A 21,406-nucleotide genomic window follows, 5' to 3' on the forward strand; every position below is an offset into this window, starting at 1 on the left:
ACATGATCACATTCCTCCTGGGAGAACACCCACAACCACACACTCTTAAGTGCCATCCTGGTATGGAGTTTTTCTTAAAATCTAATCACACACTGTCACGTATATGTGTAGGCGAAGTGCCAAAGACGGGTATTACTAGACTATTGGCTGGATCCTGCTGAGTTCTGGCCAGTTTTGCGGTAGCCCTTCAGATAGCCAGTACCTTGCCTACCTGTCACTCACCTGGAGGTCACGACCCCCGAAAGCTACGCAGAACTCCCACCTCAGGGCTCTGTCTGCAGCCCTACCTGAGCCGCACAGATCACCTCCAACACAGCACACAAAATACAGATTCACATCCATACATTGGACCACTAGAGTCTTTATTGTATAATCTTAGGAGTCATGGTTATTTGTTCTGTTTGCTTAAGGTTTTATTGTTTGTTTTTTTTTTTAAAATCCGCAAGACTGGTGAGAGGGGAGTGGTGGCCCCCTGTCTCTGCTCCTGGCAAGGGGAGGGGGATTGGGAGTGGGGTGCTCTGAAGATTGAGACCAAAAGTGGCAGGGGAGTGACCCGAGACTACATCCTCCCAATCCCTATACAGCCCTCCCACGTACAGTATAACACCGCTATATCTCTACATGGATATGCCAGGGCTGGGGGGTGTGGGGGGGTGGGGGTGGGGGCACCTGTGAGCAGGCGAGGGCCAAACACTGTTACACCATCAACTGGACTAAAACATGCACGTCTCAACTACGCTGGAATTCAAGCTACACGGGACACGTCGGACACTTCATGGATATGTGGATGCTTTTTTTTTTTCTTCCCTTTTTTTGTCTTTATATTAGAGGATTTGTATCACAGCTATGGTCTTCAAAAGTGGTTTGTGTTCTTGTTCTGTATTGCAGAGGGTTGCGTAACGGTGCCCCAGTGGGACGGCACAGAGCTGTGTATGCATGCGTGAGTAGTAGAAAGGGCGTTAGCAGGAACAGCGGACTGTCGACAGGACAGGTGACCTCGGGGTGTGACGACGGAATACACAGAGTGAGGTGGGGTGGGCGGGGGTGGGGGTTGGGGTTGTGGGGATGGGGGGGGGTCTAGTCCTTTAGCTCTGCACCGTTAACCTCTGCTCTGTCAGTGATGCCTGGTGTGCCACCGTCTTGTTCTCGTGTGAGCGTAGCTTGGACACCACATCCAGGAACGTCAGGCCCTGGACCTCTTTGTGGAGAGGCTCTGCGGAGGCAAAAGACACAAGGACCGTGCTCAGATCTATGTTCAAAAGACATGAGGGCTGCCCAGAGCAGAGTTAGCATACTCCACGGTCTCTAACCTGCCCTCATCCCTTTAAGAGACGTTCTGCTATTCCCTGTCACCTGAGGGTACCCCAGGGCTCCTGTTTTAACAGGTAAACTCTGTCATGCTCAGGCACAAACTGCTTTGTTCAACTGATACATCAGTGGGAATGAAAACAAGGCACCACTTCAGTAAAGAGAAACAAGACTGTAATAACATGACAAAGGGGGCGGCAGTGTAAAAGGTTGCCGGTTTGATTCCCCACTGGGGCACTGCTGCTGTACCTTTTGACAAGGTATTTAACCCACAATTGCCTCAGTAAATATCCAGCTTTATAAATGGATAACATGTAAAAATTGTCACACATGTAAGTCACTCTGGACAAGAGCATCTGCTAAATGACAATGTAATGTAACATAGGACCAGCCCCCTGACACGGGATTGGTCCCTGATCAGCACATGTCACTGTGAATCCCCCCCCCTCCCCGCGGTCAGCCCCGCCCTTACCAGAGCCCATGATTGCACAGATAAGGATCATGGAGTTGTATTTGATCTCTGGAGCGCTCTTCTCATCCGACAGCAGCTTGTGGAGGACTTGCACCAGGCTGGCACTCACAAAGTCCTTCTCCGCCATGTCTGCGTCACACACATACACATACAATATACAAAACACAGCCTCACACATGTGTGCAAAGCAAATAGTGCTGCCACACCAGAAGCTACATCTACATTACTGGTTATGTTTATGCTCGAAAGTGACTTCTGGAGAAACTGAGGAGAAATGACTACCTGCCTGCCTAATGTGACCTACCATGTGGCTATATGTATATGCGAAATCCATTTACAATTCCACGGGCCTCAAAATTAAAACGGAACTTCCTATACAATACTGATAATTTGTGCTCTTCAGCTTTCTCCACCATCCTGTTATTACAGGGCTCAGAGGAGCGAAGGCTTTGAAGTTAAGATTTATACACAGACCTGCTGGAGGGCAATATGTACTGCAGCTGACTAAGATGTAGAATGAAATTTTCAGTGAGAGCGCCCCCAGCAGGACTAAAGCTGAAGTGCTTCCTCACATCCCTGTGCTGGCTCTTATGGAGTGAATTATACACCAGTGCAGTGAAACAATTCAGACAGAATAAATGTAAATGCTATCCTGTGAGAACATTAGCAGGGAAGGGTTGCTCACAGGCTAAACACAGGAACTTGTCCGCAAACAAATAATATCCACATAGTGTTTTGATGGTTTAGAAATGCAATAATGTTGCCACGCCATTAAAAAATGCTGCGAGAATATTAGAGATTAGCTAAGGTCTCTTCCCTCAGATATGCCCGACTGGCAGGAGCTGCTGGAACAGACCTAACGGAACCATCAGTAGAGTTACTGAAGCAGAGGGCACATCTCTCCTCAACAGATCCTCAACCCTATGTGTGAAGCAGATTTCTGCTGCTACATGCCTCTTTTTTCACACATTTCTTTCTCACCGCGTGGGAGGAATGTACCTGAAGTCTGCGTGTGTCTGCAGCTTGCAGGTCTCACTGTTGCAGCCGGTGAGCTCTTGTTGTAAGCCAGTCGGGCCAGGGGCGTCGCACGTTTATTAAAACGAGCTCGGCCCAGGCAGCGGAACAGTCTGCAGAGTGCGCCTTTGTATGATTAAAAGCCTTACTGCTCCCCCACCACAGAGAGAAACGGAACAATCCCTACACATGAGTGGATCAGCCGAACTTCCTGGGCAACTCACTTTCACCTTTGGGGCATGCAGTATGTGATGCGCTGATGCTGAACGGCACAGTACCTGGCCTGTGGGCGTGGCAAAATCCTTGATCCTTACCTAAATCCAGTGCCGCGATGAGCCCGAGAGCCACCAGGGCTTCGTTCTGCATGATCATGTGCTCACTTGTCGCCATGGTTACCAAGTGTTTCACCCCGCCACCCTGGATGACCGTCCTGACAACGTCCTGGGACAGACACAAACGGTTATGGCCTCACTTTCGCACGGTAATCACAGACTAATTGTGATAATGCAGGACTGACTGGGGAGAGTGTAACTGTTTTCACAACCATAATGTGAACATCATTCAACATCAACCACTGTACCATCAACCACAACAACGGCAGTAGACTGTTTTATTGGTTTCCAAAGCAAGTCCAGTTCTCCAGGCAAACTTTAGTCTCACAATTTACCCACAATCTACAGGGCAAGCGTCCTGCACCCTATCCATAACTTCACACTGCTGCCAACAATTCCACAGTAAGGTAAGCCTGTATGTTTTGATTTGATCAGGACCTTTCATATATTTAGGTGAAACCAAGTTTACTGTATGACTTTTCCACAGTTATTGAAACTGAAGTGGAGCCATTGATATTTTGCTGACCAACTGTATTAATGCATCAGATGTCACCTTTTAAAAAAAAAAGAATTCCTTGCTGCTCATTCTTCAAAAATAAAAATGCACATGATTTATACATGTGTCATGTTCTACCTCTCTTTTAGGCAAAATGCATTCAGAAATCTTATTCACAGTCAGAATGAGAACCAGAGGTTTAGCAGTTAAGAACAAACTGTAAATAGGATGACAGCATTTCAGCACTGTAGCTCATTAATCACATCCGGGCAGAACCGGGCCCAGAGTTCCACCAGTCTGACAGTTCTGAGTCATTCTCCTCCAGGATTTCACAGTAATAGAGCAAAAAAATCCCTGGGAAATGCAGCGTACCATACTCTTTAACTGCAAGTCAAATCATGAGGGCTGTTACATAAAAATGCACTCTTTTAGAATGATACATTTTACAAAGAATAAAATTATATATAGAATTGCCTATATAAAGTATAATTATCCATAAAATTTTATTCTTTTTAATTATTATTATACTTACAATTATTATCCATTATATATGGATGTATGGATTTATAATGAATATTAAAATATGGTAACAGACATGAACATGGCCTAACATGATTTAAAGATGCATCAGCATTATTTATAGAAGAATACAAACAATCTGGAGGCTGCAAGTAATTTCTAATCTAGACTCTGGATGCCTGGTGACTGAGCTAAGGACAATGAGAAGCATTCTCAGAGAAAGACAAAACAATACAGTACAATAAGACATTATGATATTGTTTTTCTCAAAGAGGGCCTCATTGTCCGTAGCTCAATCAGCCGCACATTCAGGGCCGAGCGTTGTGGTTGCCCGATGACTCGAATTCATTCATTTTGCTGACGTGAGAAATGCAGGCGCATGTTACGCAAAAACCTGTCACGCTGCGTGTGTCCCGGGGCTGAGAGCCATGGGAACCAGCCCTCACAAACCCACAAACACAACAGTCTAATTAGTGCCTGAAAATGAAGCCTAAAATCCTGTGAATATTTAGGAGTTGCAGAAGGGTGATACCGCATGATGAGTGGAGTGATATGAGAAGATAACCACTGTGATGCTACGGTTAGGTGGTGAAAGAAATGTATCACGTGATATGAGTCAGTGAGGCACAGAAGGAGGGTGTGTCTGGTGCGGTTACAGTCTGTGCTCAGTGCAGAGGCGCCTGGGCTGACCTTTGATTTGCTGTGCCGGATCAGGGCTGAGAGCAGTCTGTTGGATTCCCCCATCACCCCCGCGTGGTCTTTGGCCTCACACCACTCCACCAGCCGCTCCACCAGCTTCGGATTGGTCCCCAGCTGTTCCGCGGCATCCGCTGCAACAAAGACACAAACGGCCAGGGGTCAGGCGTCAGGGGAGGAGGGGCTGGATGGTGGCGGGAGGGGTCACGAGCAGCCAGACGGTGATATCCTAATAACTAAATGTTCTGAAGATACTACCGATAAAGCCTCTTCTCCTTTGAGGAGTATATGAGAGAGGGAGGGGGAGGGAGAGACTGTGTATGCTGCCAAGTCCAAGATTCCAGTTTAGCATCCCCCTCAGAGAGCATGTCAGAAAAGCTATCACTCTCTTACTATGCGCAGTAATTTGACGGCTGGTCTATGCCGCCATCATGTTTAAGGCTTTACCTGGGCTTTATGCAGTCATAAGTCAGCGCCAAAACTTCTCTCAGCCACAGCCACTCTCACTTATCACTTTCTGATGTCAAGTATAATTAGATTATGCGCAGTAATTAGACGTTGAGTAAACAGTGCTGATCACAGCTGAACGAATCCCTGACTGAGTGATGATAGGCCGTCATTAATCTGAGACTCCTGCTGTGATCCTGTGGGTGTCTTTAGTGCCACTGCTTTATTTCTCCACATCTAATACACGCAGTGTACGTTCCTATAACATTCGAGCAGCTAAATAACGTTACACCGATGTCACCGCAGCCCCCTCAGAGAGGGAGTAACCAACTTCCTGTCTGGGTGTGCCCCTCCTGTTGTGCAGGTCTGGCCCAGGTTCCAGCAAGGAAAATAGAGTGCATGCATTATTTATCAGGGCCGACACATCCAGGAGGATTAATGCAGTGCCTTAAGCCTAGAAACCCACTTGTTTGTCATTTAAAAAAAGGTTTATGGGCTAGGAGGAAATGTTCAAGGCCTTCCGGCGAAAGCTTTTTCCTAATCTCGGCAGTGAGAAAATGGGGCCAGTGCAGCTCACAGGAGAGCCGCAGGCCTCACCGTTCTGCACAGTCACCAAAGCGGGACGCGCGCCGGTGCGGCCTGCCTCTCACTGGCTCCGAGGGAGAGTAACAGAAATGGGGAGGATGAGGGAGAAAGGGGGAGGATTTGTATGAATAATCTTCAACAATTAAGTCAGGGCAGTAGAAAATAATCTGCAGCTGTCCCTTGGGACAAGAATCCTGATCCACATCAGCAGGGTAATCAAAATATTTTTTTGGGGGGTGAGGGGGCGGGGGGAGAGGAGAGGGAGGCTCCACACCCACACCCTTACAGTGCAAACCAGTGCTGCCACTGGCTCAACAGGCCTCTCCCTGTTCCATCGGGAGAGAGAGTAGAGGTTGGGGGGGGTGTGGGGGGGGGACAGAATGACAGACAGCAGTGGAAACCGCTCTGAGCCCGGGAGCTCGCTAATGGAGATAAACTGCCACGGGCGTATCTGCGGAGCCGAGGGCCGGGACGGAACGAGAGGGCAGAGAGGTTGTCTGAGATGCGAGGCGTTTCCTGCGGGGCTGTGGGGATTTGGCCCTCTGATTGCAGGTCGCAGTGACAGGCCAAACCCTCGGCCGCCCCAGGGGCGCCGCTCAGACACACGCTGTCTATTCTCCACCCATTACAGGGGTACAGTACGAGATTCCATCTCCGGCAGCCCACTGGAATCGCTCTTATCAGGCTGTTCTCAGCGGTGGAGGGAGGAGAGCTGGCTCTGTGTCAGCGGCAGCTATTCTCCGCGGGCGAGACTCCATAATGGAAGCTGATGTTCCTGTGTGTGTGTGTGTGTGTGTGTGTGTGTGTGTGAGATGATGCAGCTCAGAGCTGGCATCACACCTAAGCTGCACATTTCATTTTAACATTTCGTACAGACCGAACTGTTCTCTGTGATAAAATGTGGGAGATGGTCCTAGCGATTTCTGCTGTGTTCCGTTAACAGCACTGTTGCACATTCTTAATGACGGACTGCAGGATCCAATACGATGCGAAGGGATGTGCACTTTTCCCATAACCCCAACCCTATACCCTACACCCTACACCCTATACCCTACACCCTACACCCTATACCCTACACCCTACACCCTAGGCTGGGTGTATAATTCCTTTATACCCCTGAAAGCCTGCATTTCACAGGTATAGAAGAAATGTCTGAACTGATTCTGCAACCATCACGTAGAAACTAGGATGCCAGTGAAAGCTGCGTCGTTGGTGTGTGTTGTGTGTGTGCAAAAAGGACCACAGCTTTAGACCACCAGGACTGAGGGGGTATCTTTCTGGCAGTGGCATCTGTAACTGTAGCATCTAGCATCTGAATGTCTTTGTGGCAGTGGTATCTGGGCCTGTGAAAAGTGCTCGACATAGCTGTATTAAGATTGACCTTAATGAGCGAGGTTCTCCAAGGGCATCATTAATGTAGATGATATGACAAGGCGATTACAGTCCAAACAACTTTGCATCTAAAGCTGCAGTCAGAGTTGCATTCAAATGTAATGCTCATGCTAAAACATAGAGGAATACAATGGCAACAGTCTCCTCATCATATAGTGGGGAAGTTATACTGCGGCTGGTGAAAACTATCCTGAGGACATTATAATGCAGCACTTATCTTATTTTCATACACCAATCCATATCAATTAAATCCTGCTGAAATATGATTGATTTCCCCCTAGAATGACACTGATAATTGTGTTGTGGCACATTCCATCCAGGTTGCTTTTGGAAGCACACCAATCAATCCTTGCACTCAGGGCAGAGCATTAATGGGTCACTGTTTCTCCATCACCACCCTGTCAGTACAGTGAGCACAGCCTTCTGTCTCCTTCGTTTCTCTGCGCTTCTTCAAAGAGGGGATAAACCCCCGACACAGCGCATACAACAGTAATGAGAGATTTATGGTGGACCGCATGCTGGGAGGGCGGCAGGGAATCCTGGGATAGAAGTCCTCCTGCAGAGCTGTCCCGTGACTGTGAGAGAGAGGGAGAGTGACAGTGCAGAGACAGTGGCCCTGTGGAGAGTGCGACAGCTGGCAGGATTGGAGGGGGATGTGGGGATGTGGGGATGTGGGGATGTGGTGGAGGGGGATGTGGGGATGTGCCCCCCCCCCCCCCCCCTTAGAAATGGAGGCCAGTGGATAGGACTGGGAAAAAAAAAAAAACAAATTCGGCACAAAGAGGCCTTAGATATATTTATACTAACTAAGAACATCTCGATCTGTTATGATTTTATGTTATATTAATCTTTCAAATATTACTATCTTTCCTATGGAATATTACTATTTTTTTTAATTGCTACAAAACATTTTTGTTTTTTTGATCTGGAGAACATATATGACAGTTAAAGAATTTCCTGTGGGCAATTACCACCTTGATCTCATTTAGATTTGGTGACCATATTCATATAAAAAATCATTACCTGTCAAAAATCATTATGGAGATAAAAATAAAAGATCCCTAAAAGACCCTGCTTTTACAGGATAGTACTACTGTATCAAAAATAAATTAATATAAACAAACGTTCTTATATTTTCAGTGCTTAATATGAAAGGACTAACCAGTGGGTTACAGAAGCATGTTACTAACAAACCCATTAATTTTAAGGGGAGGTTGATCCTGAGCTAGCTTTTCTGCTGGTTCTCCCTAACAGTGTTCTGAGCGTTCCAGCAGCCAGGCTGTTTATGAGAGATAAGGCATCGCCACATGCAGATGGGGACAGCTCTAAGGATAGACCACAGGCTCACTCAGCGAGTCTCGGCCTGTGGGCTGGGCTACAACGCTCTCTCCCACACTCCTCTCTGCACACAGCAGGCCGAAAGCGGACCGCTCCCACTGTATCGGAAGATGTTCTCTGTCCCGAGGAAGGCGGCCGGCCTGACTGGAGCAGCACCCACCTTGCGTGTCGATCAGCATCCGTAGCGTTCCCAGCAGCTTGAACTGCACTGGCGGCATCTCCGACTTGAGGAACTTCAGCACCACGTCCGCCACTCCAGCAGAGAGCATTTTCGACTTGTTCACCACTGAGGAGGAAGACACACACATAAAAAAAGTCTCTTTAAAATGACAACTTCACACTCATATCTTACCATGTTGGTGTCTGTCGCCTTATACTCCTGGTCGTCATAAACGCAGTTTTTCTGCATAGTAATCACAAGATTACAGATCTTGATATGTTCTCAAGTGATAGCTAAAGCGCAACACTATTATAATTACTTACAATTATATATATCATAATTTATGAATTAACTGGTACAGCTTGTATTGGACTTTCACATTAATGTATCTGATGGGAACATCACCCAGGTGTGTAGTGGGTGGGAACATCACCCAGGTGTGTAGTGGGCGGGAACATCACCCAGGTGTGTAGTGGGCGGGGCGTACCGGGGATGGCCAGGTTCCTCAGGGCACTGAGCGCAGCGTGCTGTACAGTGACGTTCCCCTCGTCCACGTGTCTTTCCAGCAAATCCAGCAGCTTCTGCACGATCCCCGTGTCCACCATGTGGATGCAGTTTCCATCTGCAGGACACACACCACAGTCCCCCCCGCCCCCGTCATACACGGCCCCCGGGCACACGTACGTCCAGCTGTGAGAGGCTGTCTTTCGGCCAATGGCGAACCGTTAGTCTTACTGACACTCAACAACGCAGAGAGGTCACTCAAAATTAAAGTGAAGGCTCTGCAAAAAAATACATTGGTCTGGTGACATGATTAATGATACTGCAACATTTTAAAATTCGGTGCATCCAGAGATGCGGCTCGTTTCAGCAATAAAAGGCCATCTGCAATACATTTGGAGCAGAGCCGAAATGGGCAATACTTTAATCAGAGCAAAAAAAAAAAAGTCAGCTCTCAGGTATTTCAATCTCATTTTGGCTGAAATCTTTGTAGCACGAAGGTCGTCACTAAATGGTATCCAGGAGAGCACACACTACATGTTGAAACCACCAGGGGGCACTCTCATGCCAAATGGCATACTCCAGTGGAGTATGGTCCTGTGGTCCCTTGGATCAGCCTTTCCAACCCTAATCCGAACCCCAGCCACTGTGTGGAAAAAGTCTGAGACTTTCTCAGGATCTAGTCTGTCTACCAACACCACGGCCCTAAAGGGAAACCATCTGCACATGATTGACACTGTTTTGCCATTTCTGCTCTCTTGAGGAAACAATCTCCAGACTGAGACTTTTGATCTTGAACTGCTGATACACCCAATATCACTCATAATGTTAACAGGACTATGATCTTATATTACCTTAGAATCAAAACACACTGTTTATGGAGTGCTCTAAAATTACATGCTGTAAGTAAATCGGCAACCAACGCAACTACAACCCAATGGATCATGTCACAGAGATACAAACAAAGATCTCTGTAATGCAAACGACATCCCACACTACTGTGACTCAGTGCTAAAGAGTCCCACGGATACACAGAGCTGTAGGGACTTTCTGGGTCTCTCTCCTCTCCACGGTTCACCCAGCCTGTCAAAGCTGCTGCCTGATCAGAGGCACTGCTGCAGAGAGGACATGGAGTACAGCGTAAGTGTTTTTCGGAGCAGGGGAAGGCGCTTACCGTTGCGGGCGAAGTTGGCAATGGCCAGCGCCCCTGCCAGCTGCAGCTGATGGTTATGGGAAGGCACCCAGGAGAGTACCCTCTGGAACACACTGCCCTTGCCCCCCTCGAAAAGCTTCTGCATGGACTCATCTGGAATGGGATGGGGGGGGGGAGAGAGAGAGAGAGAAGTCAATAACCCTCAAATTGTGCCTGGGGAGATACTGACATACTTGCACGTCAAGGAGAGTCACACTCACACATTGGGAGGTGAGAAAAACTTTCAATGGAGATTCAATTATTCAACTCAATGTGTTAAAATGAAGATTATTTCAGAGCCTATATCAGCACCCAGCGTTTTTAAATGAGTATTAAATCCAAACATTTCAGCACACAGCCGTCATTGGATGCTTACTGTTAATTACTTATTGTTTTTAACTAAAAAAACTCAAGCAGGTGTTCAAGTTTCATTGAGAGGATTCACTGGTGACTGCCTCTGTTCAGAAACAGCAATTCCAAAAACCCACTTACAAAAATCCACTAACAGGCTTAAATAATAACATAATCCATTTCTGTTGAACATAGAGCTTTACTGAAGACTGAGGATGAAGAATTGCATAGTCTGGCAATTTCAGTGTAATTAACTTGTGTACCTGGGGTTAAATTTGAGTAAATTATAAAGATTACCAACAGAACAATAATCTGGTAATGAAGGAAGAGTGTCTGAAATGTATCAATTTTTTTAGCCTAAATCTTTACATATAACACACATTGAGGGAAAATCTTGTGTGTGTGTGTGTGTGTGTGCACGCGCACATGCGTGTGCGCACACACACACACACACACACACACACACACACACACACACACACACACACACACACACACACACTCTGAGATCCCTGTGACCGAGAGGAAGTGGTCCTGCCCAGCCCATTGTAATCGCCCCCGAATTCTATTAATGCGCGCTTACTTATTCAGCGCTGTGAAATATTCATACTGTATGAAAAATTCATGTGAGCCGCTCTCCTTCGGCGGGCTCCCGGAGCAGGGTACACACAGACGGCAGCGCGGGGCTGATCAAACACCCGCTCGGCGGAGGGGCCGGTCGCTGCCTCTCGGCTCCCCATGCGTGACTGTGACAGACGGCCTGCGAGCACGCTCATTCACATTCCTGCAGCGGCACGGCCTGCTTCGCTCTCATTAGGAAAACGCATGTTGGGTTAAAAATATGGATGAAAGACTTGAAGGAAAATATGTATAAAGGTCAGGAAGAATGTGTTAAACCGCACATGAATAACTGTCTCATTGCTGTTAGCTTGCTGTCACATAGCTGTCTCTTTGCTGTCTACCATTTAAAGTGTAGTAATTGGGATGGCAGGTATGTCATATGCCACGTTAGGGGTTGGTGACACCTACCAGATACCATCACAACAAAGAGTCAGGCCCATTTTGGGGTTACATGCAGCAATAACCACGATGACCCAAACATTTACTTACATTTACTGCACCTTCTAACTTCATTTGAACACACAGCATTCAGACTTCATATAGCCACACAAAAAATGGCCAAACCTCAATCATATCCTGCTTTCTTCCTCATCTTCTGAATTCTGTACTACTTGCAGTTTGTGTGAGGTAATGTGACCCAAATTGGTTTTGTTTAGTTTTTAGTAGGAGTATGTCTGCTTTGTACATCTGAATAACTTTTTGAACACTGAAAGTACTTTTGTGGAGATAAAAAAATTTTCCTCATGTGCTGGCTATAGAGACACTATGCAGTACACAGGGACAGGAAAAGATGGTTTCTGAGATCTTCCCATCATATGAAGAACGAGCAAAGACACCAACATAGTCGAAGCCATCAGTCATAAACCTTCCATTCTGGCTTTCCAAAAATGGCCACTGCATTCACTGTTGACCAGTCCATTGTCGCATTATGGAAAAAAACCATTATCAAGATATGAGGCATAAGAATGCCAGGGTTCCACTGGAGTAAGCCACAGGATCTTTACCTCCCAACAGCAGCAGCACCATGAGGTCGGAGGCGGTCTTCAGCTCCGAGATGTCCTCCTCCCTCTCCCCGTCCACCGTCTGAGCCACCACGTCCAGCAGGCACTCCACCAGACCCGCCTCCACCAGCTGCAGCTTGATCACGTCTGCAGGGGAGACGCAAACAGCGCTGCTCAACACACTGTAACGAACAGAGCTTTTTCCAGAGTGCAGCTACTGTGCAATGCCTTGCTGACAACACTGTGCTGGTCACTTCACTGAGTCATTACACAACAGTGAGTACTAGGTGAGTAGGTGTGTATGCTAATTTTACCATACTGACTGCACAGCAATGGACTTTACACTAATTACACAAAACTGACCACTCAACACTCGTCAGCATACTGATTATACAACAAAGGTCAGTGCACTGAACCATATTGGCCACATGGAGTTTCTACATGGGGACATAAGACAGACTGATGTGCTGGCCAAGACGGAGTTATGGGTAATAAATTCCCCACAGCAAGAGCAGGAAAGGCAGAAAGGCTATAGGGGGGTGGGAAGATGGAGGAGAGCAAAATGTGTTGATCCACGGGGATCTTGCACGCCGCTCAGAATCACAATGACATCACCGTGAAGCACGCAGCTCTCTCCGGGGAGACGGACACACAAAGAGGCCCGAGGACAGAGGAAACCAAACGCACTGACCACGTTTAAAGCTCATCCATTCCTCGCTGCGTCACGCACACTTCATGTGCCTCCTTTTAAAAATGTATCAGGGAAGATTTCCTGGCTACTGATACCGAAAGAATATTCACTTGATAATTATGTAAGTTCCGACAGACACCACCAGCATGGGTGGGGTTTGTGTCAGGAGCGCTGCAGTCAAACATAGCAAACAGAGGAACATGCTAATCGAGGTGGCGTGTTTAGGCCTGTCTAACATGGCCACTTGGTGCAGGACAACGCCTCCGTTCCTGAGGCATTCCCTGTTTCCAACCCTGCGACAGAGCTTCGTACAGAGATCCACACAGCGCCTCTTCCATCAGCTGCGACTGGAGTCCGGACTGTTGCATAACCACGCTGCAGCTCGGCAGCACTCTCAGCCGAGCAGGGAGAACGCTCTCCTGCCACTCGTGACCCACGTGAGCGCGCCGCGGCCATCTCTCAGAGTAGCTAAAGTAGGACGTTGTCTTGGAGACTGACAGCATGGGAGAAGCGGCTATGCGCGGAATGACAATAACAATACGCCTTTCTCCTTTCATCCCCCAGAACACTGCTCTGCAGCCAGCGCAATTTCACACCACAGCAAGGGAAGAAAGCTGGCTGTTAACAAAGACAGGAGAAATATCTTTTTTTTTCCCCTCCATCACAACTGGGACAGAGCCAGATCTGATTTTAATTTTATCTTTTTTTCTGAATGTGAGATTTATTTAAAGCTGTAGACAAAGGGAACAAAAAAAAAACAATGATAAAACAATAGCTGAAAAGTTCGGTGCTAGAAGGGAAATTAGATCACATCTGATGGGGCTGAAACAAGTTGAACTGTATGGACAAGAAGGGGTTTAACCATCATCATATCAAGATGTTGTACAGTCAAATCTGACATTAGTGACAGAACAATATGCCAACCCACCATCACGATGAATGAGAAATGCACTGTAAACCATAGCTTGAGCGTCTAAACCACACGGGCCTTTTTATGGAAAAAAATGACCACCTGGTAGCCCGGGGTTACAGAAACGAACAGCCTACAGAGAGATTCACTATGATGTGTCTATGAAGGAGACAGCCCCTTCACACATTGAGTGACTGAAAATTATCAAGACTACAAGACATAACTGAGAGCTTCACGTCTAGAGGTCATTGCCACCTCATTAGACCGGCCATGTTTAACCGGGCAAGGCATCTGAGAAGCCCGACCGCATCTAAGTGCCGGATGACGAACTGAGAAAGTCATCCCCCTGCTCTTAAAATAACCGTTTGTTTGGAGTTGAAGTGTCTTGCCTGGGTGAGATCACTTTCCCTTTCTTTCCCCTACTCTACATCTTCTGGTGTCTCTGCCTTCTCAGTGAGGCCACGCCCCCGGCAGGCACTGCCTCGGGCCCATTCAGAGACTCAGACACCCGACGCTGGGCCACCATACCCACCCATTCCACATGGGTAAAGCCACCGATGGCAGTTTATCTGATGCGCTGAGCACACAGCAACAGGCGACCACAAACTGGAAGGATTTAAATGGTAACAGGATACTTACTGTGCCGCACAGCTGCTCCGTGACCCACGGATGGGAATGAGAAGCGTGTGGCGTGTGTAGCGTTGGGGTATCCGGTATCAAGCACACAGACAGGTGCCTCCGAGACATTACATCCCCTGATTGCTTCCTTTTTTAGCTTCAATAAGAGTTTGTGATGACGGCTGGTCGGGACAGCTGCTGGGGAGTGCAGCCAGAAAGTGGGTCAGAGGGGCGGAGGTTGCGGCATGGGATACCCAGCTCTGTGAACACTCTCTGGGTCTGCCAGCCAATTTCACCCATCCAAGGCACGCTTCAGAGGGCAAGACATACTCCTGAGTTGCTGAAACAACTGATAAACGGCATTTACAGTAAAGCTAAACATGTGAACTCGAGTCAGCCAACGAGAGGGCTGACTGGTACCATTTTGACAGATGGGGTGCGAATGTGCCAATTTTGCCAGACTGGCAATACACCGCAGACTGGAACTGAAGGACCATTTGAAACACGAGAGTTAGAGAAAGAGAACTCCCGCCATGCATCAAAGTCACAGAGTACACAGCTCTCTCCCACGACACCGGCCATCTTTGTTCGAGGAAAATGAGCTGTATGTGATTCTGAGGCTCCCGCTTGAGTTGAAGGACAGACCGTTATTACGGGAATAACTGAGACGCGTCAAAGTAAGCCTGTGCTGGTAACAAGAGAAGTAAAAATCACCTGAGGCCTGGCAAACTGGAGCACATGCTGTTTATGTTTCCGTACTCAGTCTCATGGCTCAAACTTTGTAGAAAACCATAGGGCCCAAAGAAACTTGGCTGAACTTGAAAACTTGGCATCTTGAGATGGTTGCAGCACAGTTAGGATAACCCTGTCACGCTTGTCCATAGTGTTTTAAAAAGGCATGCGCTGTAGCAATCTCCTAGATGCTGTGAACAGCCGGTGGCCATACCTTAGCATGGCAGGGCCTGACATGGGAGACCGTCTGCCAGATTAAAGGAAAAATAAAGACTTAACTTTCATAACAAAAAATTATACTTGTACTCTTTCAGACAGAATTTCCTTCCAGTATTAGATAAACAATAGCAGCTTGGCCTAATTCTCAACGGGGGTTCCCTGCAAAACTTTCTACAATTATTTAATCATTTACTTGACTTAATAATTTTTTTGATCCTGCATAGTGGATCATTACCCTTGTCTGCTGCCCTGTCTGAAATTCAGAATGTGTGGGGCTGACTGAGGAGTCCCAGGACAGAGGGGATGTGAATTTCTCAAAGCACTGATTGCAGATATGAAGAAAGATGGATCACAGATACATCCATAGACTGGGAGGACTTCTGCAGAGACACCAAAGATCCAACCGTAACAAAGAGTGTTTCAGTACTGTTGGATTTGCTCTGGAGAAAAGAAAAGGCAAGTTGCAGGTGAACGTTTGCGGAGTAAAGCAAAGCACAAGAGACAGCCCGAGTGTGAGAAACCACAACAGCCACGGTGAACCCCACTCGACAAACTGACTCTCACTTTGTGTGTGCTATACTATGCTCTGCAACTTTACATGTACTGGCCCACCTAAGAGCACTAAAAAACACATGGCCATAATGTCAACAGGCAGTACTGCTTTGAAAGCTGAGTCATCGGCAAGTCTAATGATGTCATCTGGTGAACGTTTCAGGCTAAGATCACTTGAGTTAAGCAAACACAATGGTCCAATGTTTTGCCATTTTTGGGCTACACTGACGAAAGCTCGGATTCGCAATTCGTGTAGAATGTCCCTGTCCCCGTCCTTCTTCCTCTCTCACCATTCTCAGCCAGCGGAGCCAGAACCTCAAAGATCATCTCCTTCTTCTCACGCTCCACCTGCTTCCGGAATAGCTTCACCAGCTCCTCCGCGATGTTTGTGGCAGCAAACTGCTCCTTGCTGGACTCTGCAGAGCGACAGTAACAGCAGATGAATCAGGGCTCCCACTCAAATCAGAAATCCTCTCAGATTTCATGATTGTTTTAATAACAAATAAGTTTTTAAGCACTATTTTTACTGCTGCTGTAATGAAATTCCTATGACACTCGGCTACAAAAGGAATTGCAGGAGAAAATCCTATTGAGAAACATGGCTTTAAAAATGGCCTGCGTCTGTGCAGGCACAACTGCGGATACTCTTGGAAGTGAATATAAGTCACTGATAACTTCTGGCAGCAGGCTTCATGTACATGTCAGAAAGTGAGCCAATTCGTTGGCAACACCAACATACTGACACTGCTTAATTTTACAGTAAAAAGCATAAAGCTAGTGAATTAGCAGGATGGATGAAAGCATTTGGCTGGCTGGCAAAAAAAAAAGTAAATATTAACTTCATCACGATCTTTATTTATTTAAATATTTCTTTAGATGGGATGCTTTCCATGACCATTCAAGGACAGTGGGATATTTGACCACCTCCTGTAACTTTTTTATAACTCTCCAGGTTCATAAAATATTTCTGTGAAATCTACTGGCTGTATCTGCAACACACAGTGCAGATATTGATCTGTATACCACCGGTACCCAGAGACTCACCCAGCTCTGCCAGGTTCCCAAAGGCTATCAGGCACATCTCTGTCAGGGCCGTGTTCTGGGAGTGGATCCCGAGCAGCTTCACCAGAGTGGGAATTACACCCATGTTGATCAGCTGTGCTTGCAAAGAGTCTGGAACAAGAAAGGAGGGGGTCAGTGAGAGCACGGACACCTGCTGCCGTGGAGGTCAGCTACAAATTTAACTAATCTGCACTGCCAAGACATATCACAAGCACAAATAACAGACAGAACTATATACTCTCTCTAAAGAAGCGCTATCAACTGCTGTAGATACAGCAGAAACATTCTCATCTCATTAAACAACCAATTTTTCAGGTTACTGTAGTGTATGCTAATGATGTAGATGAGTGTAAATCAGGTTAACTGGCGCCACACTGTCTTTATATGAACGCGGCATTTAGTTCAGCTTGGGCAGTGGCTGCAGGGGTTAACATGTTGCTGTGCATCGACAGGCAGCCTGGAGGAGACGAGCCGCCCCGGTGCGTGTGTTCGTGCTCCCATAAGCACTGTCCCAGCAGGCCGGAGCAAGGGAGAGGAGGCACCCAGGGGAGACAGAGGGCAGGAGCAGGGTAGGAAAACAGAACCAACAAAGCAGAGCAGAGACTCACGGGAAAGGTCCCCAAATGCGTCGGTCTACTGCGCTCAGTAAAGTCACGCATATCAAAGTGGGCAACCGCCTTGCGAGCGAGGGGGAGACACACGCTCGCTACGGCGAAAATGATGAGCATAAATAAGGATGGAGATTAAATACCCAATTTCGCCTGGGGGGGAGAGAACCAATGCGCAGCCTCCTAATGAGAAATTCGACCATAATATGCAGGTTTATGAGAGCCCAAAGGCACAAGCCGGGCTCAGTACTGTTCCCGAGTTGGCTGTAAATATTCAGGGCCCGTGTGGACAGGTGTAATCGCACTGCGACTGTGCAGACGAACCTTGACGTTGTCTAGACGTCCTCCCCGTGATTGACACGCGCGGCTGCCGAGAGAGGCAGGCGGGCGGGAAGACTGCGCCACGCTCCAGCGCTCCCGAAAGAGCCACGGCGGGAAGCGGCACATCGCAACCACAGCTGCGCTCGCGCACAGCGCCGCTATGTCTCACTGTCGCTGACGGCCAGGGGGGCCACCTCGGTCGTCCCCCCCCCCCCCTCCCCCCCCTCCATCCGGTAATTTGTTTAGCCATCTTTCCAATAATGCAAATCAGGCAGCAAACAGATTAGTGTTTTATTGCTCCTGTAACGAAGCAGCTCCGCTGGTCCTTTCTGTGGGACTGCGTTCCTCTCCTGGAGTCTTTGTGGCCTGCCTTCGTACAGGCACAGTTTTACACCGTGGATTTACTCTGGCTGCACGTCTTTGAGGTAAAAAGGTGATAAATGATGCTCTTTAAGGAAAGAGTGATCATTATGCTGCACAGAAAAAAAAATCTCTGCCCTTTTCAAAAATTCTAAGAATGGGAAGACGTTTTCGAAGTCTCATCAGAACAGTAATGTGTAAATGTGCCAATTCTACACTTCAACTCAACCAACATCTGTGGGTCTATGTATCCCCTGTAACAGCTCTCCCTTCGTACTGTTGCCCTACTCCAGTCTCTAGTAAATAATTTCAATGTGAAGTCAAAGGAATGTTGAAGGATGAAATAATGGAAACACAGAAGTCATATATTGAGAATGATGGAAAATGAGCACACATAACAAGAGGGCTTTTTTTTTTTTGGTTGTTTATAGCCAGTTCTTCTGTATGTGCAGATGTACTTCCATGAGTACAGCAGCTGCAATTTACCAAAGCAGGGAGATCCTGGAGGGGTAAAAGAAGGGATAGAGTTATTAGTGTTCTCCCCTCACACAGATGGAGACAGCGAATGGAGGAAGGCTGGAGCCTGGAAGAATAAAGACATTAAATGCGTGCATGTGTGTGAGAGGAGGAGACACAGAGAAAGAGAGAAGACGGAGACGATGTTGAGCTTTTTAGTTCACAGGACAAGGAGGAGGAGAGAAAACAAGGACAGACAGAGTGAAAGGGAGAAAGAGAGAGAGAGAGAGAGAGAGAGAGAGAGAAAGAGAGAGAGAGAGAGAGAGAGATAGGGAAACAGGGAGACATGTTTATCAGTTCAAACAACCAAGAGCAGTTGAGGAGGCAGTCTGCAAGGGGCAAAGGTGCCCTGCACTGAAGCTCAGACTGATCCTTTCCCTGGACAAACAGCAGTCACTGGACTCATTCTATGCAACGGCGATGGCCTTCACAGTTCTTCACAGTTACACAGTCAACAGACTGACAGAGGGATGCCATCTCCAAGGCTTCTCCGGCATTAGCACTCTTGTTGCTATGGGGCTTGGGAAGCAGGCGCAACTTTGTCAATACGTAACAAATAGTTTGTTCAATTTTGACTGAATGTATTTAAGGGTTAGCCAGCAGTAGTTGCTAGTTAAGGCACTTACGCTGCCATCACAATACCATTAATTCTGACATATATTTCAAAAACGATGCATTTAACGACTAGGGGCTGTCAATCTTTAACGGAAGCATATGCTGGCACCGCGAAACTCTCAACAGCCTGTTGACAGGTCACTCTGCGAGCGTAGCCTCCATCAATATTAATGAAGGTCACATTAGACACAGTGACAGTTTACAAACACCCAGTGAGAGAAATGGGCCAGTACCTTCTGCAGAAACTCATTTGCACAGTATAATTGCAATGCTACAGCCAGCAGATTGCGGTCTGAGTCCATTACCCCGTCATGCTTGATTCTGTGGCCAGACATCAAGTGGGTCGCTTTTCTGCTCTATACCCCCCGAGTGAGAGCGCATCTAAAAAGACATTTTCTAGGGCATCACATACCCTTCTGTGCCGCTTTTGTGATAAACTGGTGTTGCAAAGTAAGTGTCTGTTAATCGAATCTATAGGCATTTTAAAATTCCTACCTCAAATTGACTGAAAAAAGGACGAAAATGCATAAATGTTATCTATAAGACTTCTGCATGTCCTACTTTTTTATGTTTCACTGTAATTGCATTCATTGGCTTGTTAGGGGTATTTGGTAGCTTGGAGCATTTTTTGCAATGACTACAGGAACTCAATGTGCGGTGCAGAAGTGCAGTTTAACATCTGTTGAAGGACAGCTGGGCTACAGAGGAAAACTCTCATGTTTTATTGAATTAAGCGTGTATGAAACTCCAACTAATATAGACGGAGATTTTGAGCAATGGCAGCTAAACATGAAGTACGGTGAACGAGGTCTTCAAACACAATCATATTTCAAAACACACTTTCAACATGTAGAGGAAAAAAAAAATCATTCTGAAACCTCTGTTAGTTTGCTGGAAATGGAGGCCAAATCAAAATGGTAATAGCTCGAAATGTAATTACTTTTCAGGGCCTCGTCAACTGATGGGAAAATGGAGCTCCTTCGTACACCAGTAATTCCCAGCATTCTCATGACCTCCGGCTTTACAAGGAGCGTAAAGCATAAATACTGAGAGCGCACCACTCTGGACTATTAAATCAGGCAGAGACTTGCGATGAATAATCCAACAGACTGCAGAGGAAACTCTCTGGATGCAATAAAATTGGACCCTAACTTTCTGAAGACAGGAGTTTCTCTGTGCAGATTTTAAATGCATGTAAGTGTTTCTCTTTTTTTTTGTCTTGAAACGATGGCATTTATAAATGTCTATGAAAAGCAATGTCTGATGTTATTAAAATCAAGCCCTTAAAGCCATATAAATTACAACAACCCATGGAGCTTTACCATTCATTATACATATTGCCTGGCCACAGTCCAGCTGTGCACAAGCTTTAAAATGACTGATGAGGAATATTGTCATTCAGCAAGTCACTTTTTTGAGCCACTTTATCACTAAATAGCGCCCACACTCGTCACAAAACCCAGATACGTGCCCCTGTTTGGGTGAAGAGGCAGACTAAATATTTTTAGCAGTCTTACAAGCTGCCACCAAGCGGATAGAATGCAGTCACTACAGTTCAGCTGAAAATCGCCGGCACGATGAATATTTACAGCGCAAGCGATGCTTTTCATGTCAAAGCACTTTCCGCTCTCAAACTCCACCTATACTTCAGTTCACTGAGCACTGCCATATTGAGTGATTGTGGTTGATGGGGCACCAGACCCACACTATCACATGTTACACAAATGAATATAAAAAAATGTTTCGCTTAAAAGAACAACTGAAACATGCAAAAAAT

At 46.8% G+C, this 21,406-nt stretch overlaps 1 protein-coding gene across 3 annotated transcripts in view; it reads right to left on the reverse strand.

Annotated features, from left to right (window-relative positions):
* Nucleotides 1-1,049: 1,049 nt before the first annotated feature.
* The window catches only part of rap1gds1 (RAP1, GTP-GDP dissociation stimulator 1), a 45,220-nt gene continuing 24,863 nt past the window's right edge, over nt 1,050-21,406 (reverse strand). For all 3 annotated transcript variants that reach the window (XM_036550944.1, XM_036550946.1, XM_036550943.1), the window contains 10 exons: nt 17,192-17,320; nt 16,438-16,563; nt 12,429-12,572; nt 10,435-10,566; nt 9,247-9,381; nt 8,760-8,885; nt 4,832-4,971; nt 3,109-3,235; nt 1,781-1,909; nt 1,050-1,213 (listed from right to left, as the gene is read on the reverse strand). In XM_036550944.1, coding sequence (XP_036406837.1) covers nt 1,086-1,213; nt 1,781-1,909; nt 3,109-3,235; nt 4,832-4,971; nt 8,760-8,885; nt 9,247-9,381; nt 10,435-10,566; nt 12,429-12,572; nt 16,438-16,563; nt 17,192-17,320 — 1,316 coding nt within the window. In that variant the 3' untranslated portion in view covers nt 1,050-1,085. The remainder of the gene's footprint in view (nt 1,214-1,780; nt 1,910-3,108; nt 3,236-4,831; nt 4,972-8,759; nt 8,886-9,246; nt 9,382-10,434; nt 10,567-12,428; nt 12,573-16,437; nt 16,564-17,191; nt 17,321-21,406) is intronic.

Source organism: Megalops cyprinoides, chromosome 18 (genome assembly GCF_013368585.1).
Source record: "Megalops cyprinoides isolate fMegCyp1 chromosome 18, fMegCyp1.pri, whole genome shotgun sequence".
In the NCBI taxonomy this organism is placed as follows: Eukaryota; Metazoa; Chordata; class Actinopteri; order Elopiformes; family Megalopidae; genus Megalops; species Megalops cyprinoides.